The sequence below is a fragment of the Gopherus evgoodei genome, chromosome 3, assembly GCF_007399415.2.
Source record: "Gopherus evgoodei ecotype Sinaloan lineage chromosome 3, rGopEvg1_v1.p, whole genome shotgun sequence".
NCBI lineage: Eukaryota > Metazoa > Chordata > Testudines > Testudinidae > Gopherus > Gopherus evgoodei.
The window spans coordinates 71,426,996-71,444,402 of NC_044324.1; the positions used below are offsets into that span (position 1 = coordinate 71,426,996).

General features: G+C 47.5%; 1 protein-coding gene across 4 annotated transcripts in view; it reads right to left on the reverse strand.

Annotated features, from left to right (window-relative positions):
• The window catches only part of PHIP (pleckstrin homology domain interacting protein), a 337,941-nt gene that overhangs the window by 216,148 nt on the left and 104,386 nt on the right, over positions 1–17,407 (reverse strand). For all 4 annotated transcript variants that reach the window (XM_030555793.1, XM_030555789.1, XM_030555794.1 and 1 more), the window contains one exon: positions 5,572–5,672. In XM_030555793.1, the coding sequence (XP_030411653.1) occupies positions 5,572–5,672 (101 nt within the window). The remainder of the gene's footprint in view (positions 1–5,571; positions 5,673–17,407) is intronic.

Consider the following 17,407-nt stretch of genomic DNA (forward strand, 5'->3'; position numbering starts at 1 on the left):
CAGGATGGGTGGGACTATCATGAGGGGAATGGGGCTGGGCAGGCTTTGGCAGCTGGGCAAAAAGTTTCTCTGGTCCTTTAAAGTTGCACTTCAACTTCCCTTTTTTTAGTGGGGAAAGGAATGGCTGTTGTGCCACAGCAAGAGGATTTTGCTGCTTCCTGAGAACTCTCTTGCTTGGGGGACAGAGGCTGCAGGAAACCCTGCCGCAATCTGAACATTTGGGAGAGACCTGAATCTCCCTAGAACCAGAACAGATCTCCAGACTAGGCACTCAATCAGTTGGGAGGTACAGGAGACTGCATCTGGCTTTCCCCTTCTTAGTCTCCCACGCTGCACTCTGTACGGTTGAGCAGGGAGTTAGAGGGAAAGTCCCAGTAATTATGAGGAGAAAAGGAATCCCCATGCCAATAAAGAAAGAGTGCAGAAACCTGGAAATCTGAAGCCAATTGAAAAGAAATTGTATATATTTGCTCTGTAGTAAGGTGGAGCTGATCTGCCTCCCTCTTGGAGCTACAGAGACAGATGCAAAACTGACAGGCTTTTCAGAGGTGGAGCCAAATGATAGTTCTGGTCAGCTTCCAAGGCTGCCTAGAGCAGAGATATCTGGCTGCCTAAAACAAATATGTCTAATGTTATAGATCTGTGGGCCTCATTACAAATAATAAGTACAATGCAAGTTCCCATTCTCATGGAAATACTTAGAAAAATTTCAGTCAACAGTTTAAAAAGTGGAAAAACTTTTCTGCTTAGAAGATCCTTTGGCCTCAACCAAAATTCACTGAAGCCATTAGAATTCCAGGGCATTAGTTTTTGAACTTTAAGTTCTTATGTTGAAAAAAACTGCATTAAGACATTTCTGGGTTCCCAACTGTCTTGCTACCCCTATCAATGTATATTATGTACTAAGGCTTTTAAAAACTACTTGGGGTCCAGAATCTCAGCGATCCAATTTATGCCAGCCAAGTAGCTAGTCCCTTGATAGTTACAGGGTTAATGTAGCCCACTGTAATAATGCCAACAGATTTTTACAGATTTGTTCTAAGTGCTGAGGTAGAGGACATAATAATAGCAAAAGACCATAAGACATAACAGTAAATACAGAAAAAACGAGAAAAAAATGTAAGACTTTTGAGTACTAAAGAATTAGCAGTATGGATGTTTGGAGGAAGAGAACAACAGAGTGGAACATAAGTGAGGACCCAATATTAAATGCAAACAGCAGGAAAAAAGGCACCAAAGATAACTAAGACAGTTAACATAATATGTGAGTAACAATATAAACAAAAATCAAATCACATAAGTACAATGATAAATCAGAAGGAAGGACTTTAATGTCAGATGACATTTTGAACTTGACACATCTAGGGTGGAGGCTTACTAACTGCAGATATCTAAAATACATGAGAAACTGGGACTGAGAATTTATTTAAAAATTGACAAAAAAATTAAATCAGACAAGTTGCACAGTTCTATGTAGACTATTACTTAGAACAGGCTTGAGCATGTCTTTCTCACCAACAGAAGTTGGTCCAACAAAAGATATTATCTCACCACCTTGTCTCACTCAGAGCAGTAGACCAGTAAGGCAACTACTGCAATAATATGGCCACTGGTATGTGTACACTGGAGCTGGAAGTGTAATTTCCAGCTCAGACTGATATAACTGTACTAGCTTTGATTGAGCTAGCGTGTAAAAACAGCAGCATAGCTGTGGCTCAACGTGCAGTGGGATGGATTAGCTGCCCCAAATACATATCTAGGATTGAAGACGGAATTGTAGTTAAGGCAACTAGTCCATCCTACCAACCATGGAGCTGAAACTACATGGCTATTCTTAGCATACTAGCTTGATCAAAGCAAGAATGGGTACATCTGTCCAAAATTAACCTCCAGCTCCAATGCAGACATATCCTATGAGAGAATCAAGGCGTACTCCAATTCTAAATGTGGTCTTTGTCAAATAATTACATTGTTACATACTCAGAAAATCCCTACCCATCAACTTCATGTCCACCCATAAGGCCCTATATACTCATAGAACTTTTGATATAACATTTTTCCTGCAAAGGAATCTTCCCTGCCTTCTTCCCTCCATGCAGATTTGGGATGGGGGGGAAAAAAAGTTCGGAAGATTTAATTATTCTCTCTCTCTTTCCTCCAGCAGAAATAGATTTCCAAATAGCAGTATCCTGCCTTTAGCTCTGCAAAGTAGTGTGTTTCCCCCCTGTGATGGGATATACAACCCCCACACTGGACAACAAGGGGTTACGGAGCTGCTCTGGGCTCAGTCAGCCTTGCCCTGCCACACATGCAAGAGATGCACACGCTGGAGGAGGAGTTAAAAGGGAGCAGGACAGCTCACTTGGGAGTAGAACAGGGATAGGAGCAGGACTGCAACATGCAGTTCTTGAGAAAAGTGCTGAGGGAAAGCAGGATCCCTCCCTGACGACAACTATCCAAAGATCTCCCTCTGAGAGAAGGGAGGACCTGCTTCTGGTACACCATGAGAGGGAAGCATTCCTCCCTCTCTCTCATACATACTCAGTTTATTTGTGCTTATTCTCCTTATTCTGTTTATGAGCTACACCTGAAGGGGAGAGAGCTGGAACTAAATTGACAGGAGGGCCAAGGTGCTGGGCAGGCAGCCGCTGCTCCAAGGAAAGAGTTAACACACCATGACTGACCACAAAGAGGTGCCATGCAGTGAGCTGACCCCATTCACGCCTTCTTGTTCAGTCAGCAAACTATGGACAACAGAGGGGTAGGTAGGAAGTGGTTCTGGGAGGGCAGACTGGCTGCACTCTTGGGTGTTGGACCCTTTTGTTACCCTCAGAGGGCCCTGGGCCAGAGCCTGGGGTGTGGGAAGGCCCACGCTCCCCTACCATAAGCCCCTCTGCAAGCTGAACTACCTAATCCCTGACCACTAGGTGACACTCCCCATAAGCAAAGATCATCACACCCCCACAGCAGCACAACATGTTATAAGTTAATATCTTCTATTTCAAACTATTACTGGAAAACTTCTACTGTGCTGGAGTGCTGCTGAGATCATGCTGCTTAAGTATTGCAGAAGAATCTTCTAGAAAAGCAAGAGGCCAGAGAAAACCCTTGATTCTTGCAATTCCATCTCCAATGTAAAGAATTAAAATGGAGGATCTCAACTATTAAATGGGAGAGGAGATTACAATTTTCCTCCTTTGAGGCTATCCACTGATACTTTCCCCATAATGTGCCTACCAGCTATTTCCCACCTATTTTTCCCAGAGACCCACTACTTCAGTATTCTAGACATGATCACAACATAATTTTTAATCCTATAAGACATACTTTATACCTCCTCCCCAAAAGACATGCTAACTAGCTAATAACTACTTTATACTACCCCAAAAAAGTTAAACCAACTAAAAAAAGCACCTACCTATTCCCTTCAATACTTGTCCCCTAGGCCCATGACATGTCACAAAAAATTTCTAACTAAACAGATATGTACTGTAGATATGAATGAATGAGAAATAGTCAAAGATCCCATATCCTAAACAGCCTCAACGTCCCCACTCCACTGACCCTTTAGTCTACATTCAATAGACTTGCCCTTTCTGTCTCCCTGTTCCTTTACCTCAGCATTCCCACATCTCCATCACCTCAAAAGACTAGTCCTTTACTAGCACCCATTAATATATATGTAATAATCAGAGCCCCATATAGTCCACAATTCTGTCACTGCAGAATTTGCCTGAAAACGGAGCTCCATAATCTCAGGTTTGAGAGGGGGGAAAAAATGTTTCTAGTTCTTGTTCATGGTTTCCAGTGTGATTTCCTTGGTTACAATTGTAAACTGATGTAGAGAAGTTTGCCTGAGTGTGCAGACAGCCAGAAACTATAGCTCAGAGGTGTGAACTGCTTATTCATCTCAATCAGGATCTTGTGAACTGATCCTGTGGTGGTTAGATTTGATATGCCAAGATACCACAGAATTAAGCATTCTTGCCATGTAATCTGGAATTCTGATGCAGTCAACTACCCCACATTTTATTTTGTCTCAGTATTGGCAATCCAATGTGTTAAAAAATCACATTGGATTGCCTAGAGTCATATGATTGTCTTAAAATTAGAAGATTTAACTCTCAACCTACCAACCCACCCATATACTCACTCTTCTCCAAGTTTTTTATTTGCCTTCTGGTTTCTGAGCCATTAAGTGTATGCTCCAGTCAGATTTCTGAGCTTGTCTCCACAACAAGGGCTAGAAACCTTGTTTCTTAAAAGGAAACACTGAGATTCTCATCTAAACACTTGACTCCAGAAGCTCTGGCTTTAAGAAAAACTTCATGAAATCATTAAAGTTGGCAGATATGCTTCACTTTTCCTAGTAAGGCGGAGTTAATTGGATTAGTGCATGCTCCCATAGCAGAGGGTCAAGAGTGGGATCTGTAGTACATCTTGTAGCCAGGAAACAAAGGAGCCAGGAATGTAAACTGGCAAAACGAACTGCCTGGAGAACAGTGCAGCAGTCAAGGCCTGGAAAACCTGAAAGATAAGATGAGGAAGCTGGCTACAAGCTCCCTGGCACACAGAAAAGAAGGGTTTGAATCAGACTGCTTGGACAAGATAATGAAAGTCCAGGCTTCGGAAGTGGAGCCAGTCCACCTGGAGAGCACAGCAAAAAAATCCCATCCTCAAAAATAACCAATGAATTTTACGTTAATAAATATTTTCAAGACTAAGCCACAGATTTTGTGGGGGATAGCAGAATGAGAATGAATATTATTTCATGTTTATAGACTAAATTAATGTTTTCATAAAAGTTAATTCTGTTGTGTTGCAGAGTACATTGTATCTTGACAATGCTTTCAAGATGATGACATGCACCCCACCTCAAGTTACCCCTCAGATTCATTTTAGACACCAACACACCTACATAACCTTCCAGAAATACCCAGATGTGCTGCTACCTGGCGGGAGGGAAAGAAAACTGAAACTCACCTCACCTTAAGTAGGAAAACGGGGGCGGGGGGGAGGGGAGAGAATAACTCTGACAGGCAAAAAGTCTACAGGAAGGTGAGAGAAAGAAGTGTCATTTATTTTAGAGTTAAAATGCTTTAAGATATTTCAGAATTTTAGTAGGATGACATCTTCTCCCACCTAACATTTGGAATTAAGAACCTTCTAGTTCTACTGCTTTCTTTAGCACTACCCCCATTTCAATTGGAATTAGGAACCAGATATCTATCAATCAATCAATAAAAAAAATCCAGCTTCTGTGCCAGGCCACAGAAAGTCTACCTGAACAGAAATGTATTAAATTGAATACAGTGAGGTTGGATGCTATATTTATTTGCTTCACCCTACAAAACCCTAAGTACATTGCTGCACTAACTTAATCCTTAAAGGAGGCAGACAGACAATTTATAACTTTATACCAGAAAAAACTATATTCTGTAATTATATAGAAAGTTAACTGATGAGTTAATTTTCAATTTGTTGACAGTAATATCCAACTAAATTTCTCTTACACTCATTACTACTAGTTTTTCATGACATATAATTAAGAACATGTAAAATACAACTAACTTTATTTTAAGGGTGCCAGCATCCCACAGCCAAAAACATATTGTTCCATCTGCTCCAGTTGAAGACAGATATCTCTTTGATCCACTGCATAATGGAGAAAACTGGAGGGAAAAAAAAACAAAAAAGCCCACAGGTTAAAAAAAAGTATTTGTTCAACTGCTGTCCCAGTCTCTCAAACAGAAATAAATGATTCTAATTATTCAGTCTTTATTGAAAACTTAAGTAGTATCCAACACTACTAAAGGAAAAGTCACATAGTAGAGGGAAAAAAATCACATAGTAGCAACACCAACTGGTAAAATATTGTACAGTTTGTCAGAAGGATTATCTTCCCACACTAAAACAATCCTCATGGATGAATCCCCTAGTCCTACAAATCTACATGCAAACCCAAACATAAAAAAAAGTTACTTACCTGTACAATAACTGGAGTTAAAGATGTTTTGTCTAAATGTATTCTAGGTGCGCATGCACCAGAGATTTCTGCTAAAGAGCAGTGTGTGACCAACTGTCACTTGAGCCCCTTTTCTACCACAGATCTCGAAGAGTACAGAAAGAGTTCAAAGCAGAGAGGAAGAAAGACTGATCACAGAATACACATAGAGACAATATATCTCAAAGAAGAACAATGAGCTATCTACATGGGGGTGGAAGGCACTAACAGCCATCAGTTGTACCTAAGAGAGCTGAGTGAGTTCTTCAAGGTCTTTGGCAAAAGGATATAGTTCAAAATACAACGTATTTAGGACTCTAGAAGCACAAGTTCACACTAAGCCACAAATCTCTACCACTTTTTGCATTGTACACTTTTCTTGTAGAATCTTTTCTACTGTTGATCAGAATAGTTTGCTCTTCTGAAGAACATATCTTTTCTAGTTCTGACATCCATCGAAAAACCATGTGGTTAAGTTGAGATGGATCAGGATTACCGAGGACTCCCATGTTCTGAGTCAAGAGGCTTACTGACGATGTCTATGTTCTGAGTCAAGAAGTCCAACAGCAGAAATAAATGAATCAGAGGATAAGCGGAGATGCAAAGTAGTTCTGGGAACCAATACTGTATGAGCCACATAGGAACTACTAAGGTAATTCCTGCCTTGTCCTGTTTGATTTTCCTTAATGCCCTCAAAAGCAAAAGAATTGGTTGATAAGCATACATTAGTGTCTGTGACTGGAAAAATTAAAAACATATCAACCAGATAGTTTGGATTCTGACCCCCTCTAGAACAAAAACTTTTGACATTTCCTGTTCCTGTCTATTGCAAACAAATCTACTGCCGGTCATCCCCACTGGTGGAAAATGAACTGAAGAACCGACTTCTGAATCTCCCATTCATGTTCTGTGGGAAAGTATTTGCTGAGGTTATCTGCTAATGTGCTCGGCAGACCTGGCCGGTTATATACATTGATATATATCAATATCCTGAAGCTCAGAGGAGTTTACAGCGTATTGCCTATGAGCACAGAAGAGATGATTGTGCTCTCTGCTTGTTTACATAAAATACTGTAATCATGTTGGTCATGATTCGACTAAGCTGACCTTGAACCATTAGCAAGAAGTGTATGCATATGTTGTAAACTCTTCTGAGCTCTGACATATGTAACAGTGACTCTTCTAGACTCTATATGCATCTGTTGCTATTGTTCTTTTTGAAAGGGATAACATAGAATCATAGAATATCAGGGTTGGAAGGGACCTCAGGAGGTCATCTAGTCTAACCCCTGCTCAAAACAGGACCAATTCCTAATTAAATCATCCCAGCCAGGGCTTTGTCAAGCCTGACCTTAAAAACCTCGAAAGAAGGAGATTCCACCACCTCCCTAGGGAACCCATTAAAGTGCTTCGCCACTCTCCGAGTGAAAAAGTTTTTGTTAATATCCATCCTAAACCTCCCCCACCGCAACTTGAGACCATTACTCCTTGTTCTGTCATCTGCTACCACTGAGAACAGTCTAGATCTGTCCTCTTCAGAACCCCCTTTCAGGTAGTTGAAAGCAGCTATCAAATCCCCCCTCATTCTTCTCTTCCGCAGACTGAACAATCCCAGTTCCCTCAGCCTCTCCTCAGAAGTCATGTGCTCCAGCCCCCTAATCATTTCTGTTGCCCTCCGCTGGACTCTTTCCAATTCTTCCACATTCTTCTTGTAGTGTGGGGCCCAAAACTGGACACAGTACTCCAGATGAGGCCTCACCACTGTCGAATAGAGGGGAATGATCACATCCCTCAATCTGCTGGCAATGAAACTTCAATACAAACTGCATTCAGGTTTTCCACAAATTGAAAGGGAAGAGAATCTTTTGTGGAACTGATACAATCATGTCCAGACTGTGTGCGCTCAGGGCATACACTGTCCTCCACCAAGCTAACATCCAAAGTAGATGCCGTTTCGCATGCAGTGTCATGGAAGCGCAAGAGGCCATGAGACCCATTAGACTGACAAAAGAACTTACTGTAATTTGCACAAAAGGCAGTTACCTTTTTCCGTAACTGGGGTTCGAAATGTGTTGCTCATATCTATTCCACAGTAGATGTGTATGCTCGCCACGTGCACCAGTGCCGGAAGTTTTCCCTCTAGCAGTACCCGTGAGGGGGGGAGCACCCCCCACGACCCCTGGAGTGGTGCCTGCCTGGCACTGTATAAGGGGAGCTGCACGCTCCCTCTACCCTCAGTTCCTTCTTGTCAATCAATTCCAGCAGCGGGGAAGGAAGGCAGGATGTGGAATAGACATAAGCAACACATCTCAAAGAACACCAGTTACGGAAAAAGGTAACTGCCTTTTCTTCAAGTGATTGCTCATGTGTATTCCACAGCAGGTGATTCCAAGCTGTATCTGCTGGAGGTGAGCAGGAGTTCACAAGTTCTCGGGACAGAGCACCGCCCTGCCGAACCCGGCGTCATTCCTGGTTTGGGAGACTATCACATAGTGTGAGGTGAACGTGTGAACCGAAGACCACGTGGTGATCCTGCAAATGTCCTGAATAGGGATGTGGGCCAAAAAGGCAGCCGACGAGGCCTGCGCCCACATTGATTGTGCCCTAACGGCGGCGGCTGGGGGGGGAGGAGGGGAACATCCTCCAGCAGCGGGGAAACACCCTCCAGCTCATAACTGGAGCAGATGTACAAAATGATCCAGTTGGACAGCCACTGAGTGGAAATCAGCTGGCCTCTCGCGCACTCAGCTGAGGCGACAAACAGCTGTGAGGACTTTCTGAAAGGCTTGGTTCACTCGAGGCAGAAAGCCAGAGCCTGCCTCACATCGAGTGCATGGAGGCAGCGGTCCTCATTAGTTGCATGGGCTTTGGGGTAAAGGAATGATAGCCATGTGGCAGGCGGAGACCACCTTCGGGAGTAACACAGGGTTAGGGCGGAGCTGGACCTTGTCCTTATGAAACACAGTATATGGCAGCTCTGAGGTCAGGGCCCTGAGCTCCGAGACCCATTTGGCCAACATGACAGCAACCAGGAAGAACACCTTCCATGAGAGGTGAGACCAGGAATACATGGGCAGCAGCTCAAACGGGGACCTCGTAAGTCGAATCAGCACCAGATTCAGGTCCCACTGCGGGACTAGGGGCTTAGAATACGGGTAAAGCTGGTCCAAACCATTAAGGAACCAGCTGGTCATAGCATGGGAGAACACCGTGTGTCCTTGCATCGGGGGGATGGAAAGCCAATATGGCTGACAGATACACCCTGACTGATGAAGGCGCCAGGCCCTGTACCCTCAGGCGGAGGAGGTAATCGAGGATAAGCTGGATCGGGGAAGCCATTGGGGGACACACCTTGGTCCGTTGCCCACCTAGCAAAATCAGACCACTTCGCCATGTAGGAGTGGTGAGTGGAGGGCCGTCTACTCTCAAGGAGGATGCCCTGAACTGGAGCTGAGCATGTCCTCTCCTCACCACCTAGCCACTGAGCAGCCATGCCATGAGGTGAAGAGCTTCCAGGTTGAGGTGGAGGAGATGGTCCCGGTCTGAGAGAGCAGGTCCGGACGGAGCAGCAATGGCCACGGCGGAGCCACTGCCAAGCCCAAGAGGATCCTGCAGCAGTACTGCCTGGGCCACGCGAGAGCAATGAGGAGGACCCTGGCCTTGTCTGCCTTTATTTTCTCTAGGACCCTGCTAATCGGCAGGAACGGGGGAAAGACGTGTAGGAGTTGGCCCGACCAGGGCAGGATAAAGGCATCGGAGATAGTGCCCCTCCCCAGGCTCCTCCAGAGCAGAACCGAGGGCATCATTGGTTCTGTCCGGTCGCAAATAGATCCACCTGGAGAGTTCCTCACCTTCAGAAAAGCTGGAGGGCCACTTCCGGGTGTAGGGACCACTATTGCAGAGAGAAAAAATCCCTGCTCAAGAGATCTGCCTTCACATTCCCGGCGCCCGGCAGGTGAAAGGCTTTTAGGTGGATGTTGTGGGCTACACAGAAGTCCCACAGACTCAGGGCTTTGTGGCAGAAGGCAGAGGATCGGGCCCTGCCTTGTCTGTTAATATAGAACATCGAGACCATGTTGTCTGTGAGAACCCTATCTTGCCCTTCAGGTGCAAGCGGAAGGCTGTATACGCCAGCTGCACCATCCTGAGTTCCTTGATGTTTATATGAAGGATCAGGTCTTGCACAGACCACCGCCCTTGGGTCTGAAAATTCCCCACATGGGCTCCCCAGTCCAGGTCCGATGCATCAGACACCAGCTCCACAGATAGGGTCCTGTCCCTGAATGGGACTCCCCAGAGCATGTTGCTCAGTGTGGACCACCACCGTAGGGAGGCGCTCACCGAGTTTGGCACAGTGAGGACTTTCCAAACTGTCCATGGTTTGGGAGAACTGCGAGGCCAGCCAGAGTTGGAGGGGCCTCATCCTGAGCTTGGTGTGGTGGACCACATACATGCACACCAACATGTAACCAAGCAGCTGTAGGCAGGACCTGGCTATCGTCACCGGGAACCTTATCATAGAGTCAATGAGCCCTTTCAGGATCTCGAACCTGTCTGCGGGGAGAGAGGCCCTGGATGACGTTGCGTCCAGGAATGCCCCGATAAACTCTATGCGTTGGACTCAGACTAACGTGGACTTGGTGTTGTTTACCAACAGGCCCAGGGCAGTGCATGTAGACAGGTGAAGAGCCACCTGATCCCTCACCTGTGATCGGACCCACCGGCACCTGAAATAGGCCGCTACTACCAACATACATTTTGTAAACATCCTGGGGGCAGTGGATAGACCAAATGGGAGGACCGTGAATTGGTAGTGATTCTGTCCCACCACAAAATGGAGGATGCGCCTGTGCCCCTCGAATATGTGGCTGTGGAAGTATGTGGCCTGTAGATCAAGGGCTGCGTAGAATCCCTGGGATCCAGGGAGGGGATGATGGAGGCCAGGGAGACCATGCAAAACTTGAGTTTTATGAAGTACTGGTTCAGACCTCGCAGGTCCAGTATGGGTCTGAGCCCCCCTTTGGCCTTCGGGATAAGGAAATAACGGGAGTAATACTCCTTGCCCAGGAACTCCTTGGGCACCGTCTCTATCGCTCCTAGTTCCATGAGCCTCCCAACCTCCTCCTCGAGCAGAGCCTCGTGCGATGGGTCCCCCAAGAGGGACGATAGTGGGGGTGGTTGGGTGGGTAGGGAGTAAACTGGAGGGTGTAACCGCGGGAGATGGTGTTGAGAACCCAACAATCAGAGGTGAGCCACGACCATTCCAGGAGGAACACACACAATCGATTGGAAAAAGGGAGCTTTATTGCAGGTGGATCCCAGCTGAAAACTGTCGGGGTACCCCCGAGCATCCTGTCAAAACTGCCTTTTACCCGCCCGCTTGCCCTTAGAGGACTCAGGTTGAGGAGACAGGCCGGTATTGGTTTTGCGGGCGTTTCTTATAGTCCCATTGCTTCCTATGGGCAACCTCATATTTTCAGAGGGCAGCCTGGATGGGAGCCTGCTGTGGCTTGAACTTGGGTTTTGCTGAAGCAGGGACATAGAAGCCCAGGGTCTGAAGGGTCATGCGGGAGTCTTTCATGCCGTGCAGCCTTGTGTCCTTTTCCTCCACAAACAGAGCTTTCCCGTCAAAAGGGAGACCCTGCATCAATGACTGCACTTTGCTGGATAACCCAGAGACCAGAAGCCAGGACGGCCATCTCATGGACCATTCAACTGTGTCCGCTGCATCCGAAGTGGCCTGCAGAGACGCCCTTGTGGCAGCTGCCCCTTCCTCCACGAGCGCCTTAAACTCCTTTCTATCTCGTTCCCGGAGGCAGTCCTCGAACTTGGAGAGGGATCCCCAGAGATTAAATTCATAGTGACCCAGGAGAGCCTGATGGTTTGCGCCTCTCAGCTAGAAGCTTGACGACACATACATTTTGCTCATATCCAGCCTCCAAGAGTCTTTGTTCTTTGGGCTCGGGGCTGGCTGCCCCCGTCGCTCCCTACGGTTGACCAATTCGACCACCAAAGAGTTGGGTGCCAGGTGGGCATACAAATACTTGTGCCCCATAGTAGGTACAAAGTACTTGCGCTCTGCCTTCTTAGAGATGGGAGCCAAAGAGGCTGGTGTTTGCCACAGGGCACTTGAAATTCTCACCACCCCTTCGTAGAGCGACAAGGCCACCCTGCCTGGTGCCGAGGGGGACAAAACATTGAACAGGGAGTCTGAAGGCTCCTCCATTTCCTCTGCCTGGAGGCTCACTGCCACCCTTTTTAGTAATTCTTGACGGGCCCACTAGCCCTCCTGCAGGACGGAGGGCGGCGGGGCTGCAATCAGCTCCTCCAGATGGGGCAAGGAGGCCAGTGTAGTGCTTTAGGTGTCAGCCGACACCGGAGGGTCCACCACCAGGTCAGACCCTGTACACGGCACCGAGGAAGTGGGTCCCATCAACTCTTTCCTCAGCAGACTAGGGATGGAGGCCAATAATGCAGAGCTCAGGCTGGCGTACGACACGCTGCTGCCTCCAGACCGGGAGTAGCAGTGGTGCCGGGATCTACATCGACCACGGGACCACAACCTCGAGGCGGGAGAATGACACCAATGGTAGTGGCTGCTCCATGAGCAGTCTCGATGGGCCTACCCGCGACTTTGAGGAGCCAGTGATTGACACCCGGAGCTACAGTGCTTTGGCGGAGACTCTGCCCTGCAACTGACTGCGGTACTGCCTTTGAGACAAGGACTATTGGTGATGTCTGCCGCAGGCCTGTCTGTGCTCGCTCCATGAAGACAGTCTAGCTGGCATCAAGGGCGATCCACATGGACTCTATGCGTTGGACTGGGAACGTTGCCTCGACAGAGACCAGTACCGGGCCAGCGGCGACTGTGGCAAACCCAACAGCAACTTGCCTCTGGAACACGGGACTGACATTGGCAGCACACCCAGCACCGGCATGGACATGACGTCCTTAGCCTCCTGGAGGGCTTCGGGTGTAGACGTCATCTGGACATCCGGAGAGGCCTGCTCCGAAGAGGCCAGGCTACTCCGCTCCGGGTGAGTCGGAGGCCTAGGGCCTGATGGGGACCGAGGACTATCCAATATGGGCCTAGTCTCTGTCCCAAACTTCCCTCAGTGCTGTTATGAAGAGGGAGTCTTTCCGGTCCTCTTGGCATGCCCTATGGAAGGGGAGCAGTGCCGACTAGTCAAACTACCTGAGGGTCTCCATATATCAACGCCACAGTGTTATAAACAGATAGCTAAGGGTTAATGTCTCTTTTACCTGAAAAAAAAGTAACCTGAAGCACCTGACCAGAGGACCAATCAGGAAACCGGATTTTTTCAGATCTGGGTCAAGGAACCATAAAGCCCCTACAGGCCAAGGTGGATGCTATCCAAAAGTGGCCTGTCCCAAAGTCAAAGAAACAGGTCCAATCTTTTTTAGGCTTGGCCGGGTACTACAGGCGATTTGTACCAATGAGTGTCAAAAGGCCTTTACCCAGCTTAAGGCGACGCTCATGTCTGACCCTGTGCTCAGGGTCCCGGACTTTGACAAGCCATTCCTAGTAACCACAGATGCATCTGAGCGTGGTATAGGAGCAGTACTCATGCAGGAAGCTACGGATCACAACTTCCATCCTGTCGTGTTTCTCAGCAAGAAACTGTCTGACAGGAAAAGTCACTGGTCAGTCAGTGAAAAGGAATGCTACGCCATTGTGTACGCTCTGGAAAAGCTATGCCCATGTGTGGGGATGGCGGTTCCAGCTACAAACTGACCATGCTGCACTAAAGTGGCTTCATACTGCCAAGGGGAACAACAAGAAACTTCTTCGTTGGAGTTTAGCTCTCCAAGATTTTGATTTTGAAATTCAGCACATCTCAGGTGCTTCTAACAAAGTAGCTAATGCACTCTCCCGTAAGAGTTTCCCAGAATTTAGTAGTTAAAAAGTGTTCTTAAAATGTAAAAGTCTGTTAGTTATATACTTAGTGGCATATGTAAAGGTGCATGTGTTGTAGTAATCTGTTCATTTTAAAGTTCTAGAAGGAAATCGCTGCCAGTGAGCTTCCCCACTATCTGCAATTTGGGGGGCGTGTCATAAACAGATAGCTAAGGGTTAATGTCTCTTTCACCTGAAAAAAAAGTAACCTGAAGCACCTGACCAGAGGACCAATCAGGAAACTGGATTTTTTCAACTCTGGGCGGAGGAAAGTTTGTGTGTGAGTCTTTTGTTCTGGGTTGTCTGCCTGAGTCCCTCTCAGCTATGAGGAGGATTTTTCTTTTTCCTTTCTAATCTTCTGTTTCCAAATTGTAAGTACAACGTTGGTTTTTTGTTTTGTATTTACATGTCTATAGTTGCTGGAATGCTCTGATTTGTATTCTTTTTGAATAAGGCTGTTTATTCATATTTCTTTTAAGCAATTGACCCTGTATTTGTCACCTTAATACAGAGAGACCATTTGTATGTATTTTTCTTTCTTTTTATATAAAGCTTTCTTTTTAAGACCTGTTGGAGTTTTTCTTTAGTGGGGAACTTCAGGGAATTGGGTCTGCAGCTCACCAGGGAATTGGTGGGAGGAAGAAATCAGGGGGAGGTCTGTGTGTGTTAAATTTACTAGTCTGACTTTGCATTCCCTCTGGGTGAAGAGGAAAGTGCTTTTGTTTCCAGGACTGGAATTACAGAGGGTGGACTCCCTCTGCTTAGATTCACGGAGGTTGCTTCTGTGTATCTCTCCAGGAGCACCTGGAGGGGGAAGGGAAAAGATTTATTTTCCTTGGTTGTGAGACTCAAGGGTTTGGGTCTTGGGGTCCCCAGGGAAGGGTTTCAGGGTGACCAGAGTGCCCCAAAACACACTAATTTTTTGGGTGGTGGCAGCAGTACCAGGTCCAAGCTGGTAACTAAGCTTGGAGGTTTTCATGCTAACCCCCATATTTTGGACGCTAAGGTCCAAATCTGGGACCAGGTTATATGACACACAGAGCCTAGTACCAGATCAGAGTGGCATGCCGGGGTCGGGGCCAGCGCCGACTCCATCAGGATGGCCCAGAATCTAATGTCCCTTTCTTTTTTAGTCCAGGGCTTAAACGACCTGCAGATCTTGCACCATTCGCTGATACAGGTTTCTCCCAAGCAGTGCAAACAGTCTGTGTGCAGGTTAAGCCTCGGCACTGAACGCCTACAGGAGCCAAATGACTTAAATCCCGGGGCACGGGGCATGCCCCGGCCCAGGCTCACTAACTAATTAAACTTCACTGAAAACTAAACTGACTCCCGAATCAATAGTTCTGGGGACAAGCTGCAGCAAGGCTGGAGCTAAGCAGTTCCGATGCACTTTCATTGGCGGCAAGAAGGAACTTGGGGTGGGGGGAGCGTGCAGCTCCCCTTATACCGCGCCAGGCAGGGGGTGCTTTCCCCCTACAGGTACTGCTAGGGGAAAAACTTTCAGCACCAGTGCACGTGGCAAGCAAACACACCTACTGTGGAATACACATGAGCAATCACTCAAAGAAGAATCACGTGGAAGTTGGATGATGAGGTTGGATATAGTCTGGAATCTGCTGTGAGGTAAGTATTCTTTTGCTGTCCTGGAATATAGTATCAGGCCAGTAAAAAGATGGTTACTGCCCTTTGTAACTGTTGTTCTTCGAGATGTGTTGCTCATATAGATTCCAGTTAGGTATGCGCGCACCGCGTGCAAGTTAGTCGGAAGATTTTTATCCTAGCAACACTCAGTGGGCCAGCAGGGCGCCCCCTGGAGTGGCGCCGCTATGGTGCTGGATATACACCCCTGCCGATCCATCCGCCCCTCAGTTCCTTCTTGCCGGCTACTCCGACAGTGGGGAAGGTGGACGGGTTTGGAATGGATATGAGCAACACATCTCGAAGAACGACAGTTACAAAGGTGAGTAACCGTCTTTTCTTCTTCGAGTGCTTGCTCATATCCATTCCAGTTAGGTGATTCCCAAGCCTTACCTAGGCGGTGCGGTCGGAGTGAGACGTTGCGGAATGTAAGACCACTGAGCCGAAGGCAGCATCGTCTCTGGACTGCTGGACCAATGCGTAGAGTGATGCAAAGGTGTCGATGGAAGACCAGGTAGCCGCGCAACATATTTCCTAGATGGGAACATGGGCTAGGAAAGCGGCAGATAAGGCTTGAGCCCGAGTAGAATGGGCGGTGAGATGGCCAGTCGGAACGTGAGCCAAGTCATAGCATGTCCGGATACAGGATGTCACCCAAGATGAAATCTGCTGGGAAGAGACTGGCATGCCCTTCATGCGCTCTGCGACAGCTACAAAGAGCTGAGGCGAACGTCAAAGCGGTTTGGTCCTCTCAATATAAAAGATGAGAGCCCTGTGGACATCCAAAGTATGCAGCTGCTGTTCCCGGCGCGATGAGTTCGGCTTCGGGAAAAAGACTGGTAGAAAGATGTCTGATTAACGTGGAAGGCAGAAACCACCTTAGGAAGGAATGCCGGGTGCAGTCGCAGCTGTACCTTGTCCTTGTGGAATACCGTATACGGGGGATCTGCAGTCAAAGCTTGAAGTTCCGAGACACGTCTAGCCGAGGTGATAGCGACTGGAAAGGCTGTCTTCCAGGAAAGGTACAGCAGCGAGCATGTGGCTAAAGGCTCAAAGGGGGAACCCATAAGCCTAGCTAACACGAGGTTTAGATCCCAGGTAGGGGTTGGGCGCTTGACCTGCGGGTACAGCCGCTCCAAGTCCTTGAGGAATCTGGAAACCATGGGGTGAGAAAAGACAGAACTGCCAGTTTCCCCAGGGTGGAAGGCAGAAATAGCTGCAAGATGCACCCTTAGAGAAGAGGTCGCCAGTCCCTGCTCCTTGAGGGACCATAAACAGTCCAAGATAATGGGGACCGATATACCTTCAAGAATAAAGCTACGCTGAGCGCACCAGTGGGAGAAGCGCTTCCACTTGGCGAGATATGTCGTCCGCATGGAAGGCTTTCTGCTTCCCCGCAGCACCTGTTGTACTGAGATGGAACAATGCAACTCAGATTGGCTCAACCAGACAGCAGCTATGCTGTCAGATGAAGGGACTGCAGGTCTGCGTGGTGAAGCCTGCTGAAGTCCTGCGTTATGAGGTCCAGGCATAGCGGAAGGGGGATGGGGTCTGCCATAGAGAGGGCAAGCAACAGGGTGTACCAATGCTGTCTCGGCCATGCCAGAGCGATGAGGATTAGTTGGGCTATGTCCCTGCGGAGCTTAAGCATGACTCTGTGGATGAGAGGAAAGGGTGGGAAGGCATAAAATAGGTTCCCTTTCCACGGGATTAGGAATGCATCCGAGAGGGAGCCCGGGGAGCTACCTTGCAGGGAGCAGAACACCTGCATTTCCGTTCTCTCGGGAGGCAAAGAGGTCTATGTGGGGAAACCCCCACTTCCGGAAGACAAAATGGAGAATGTC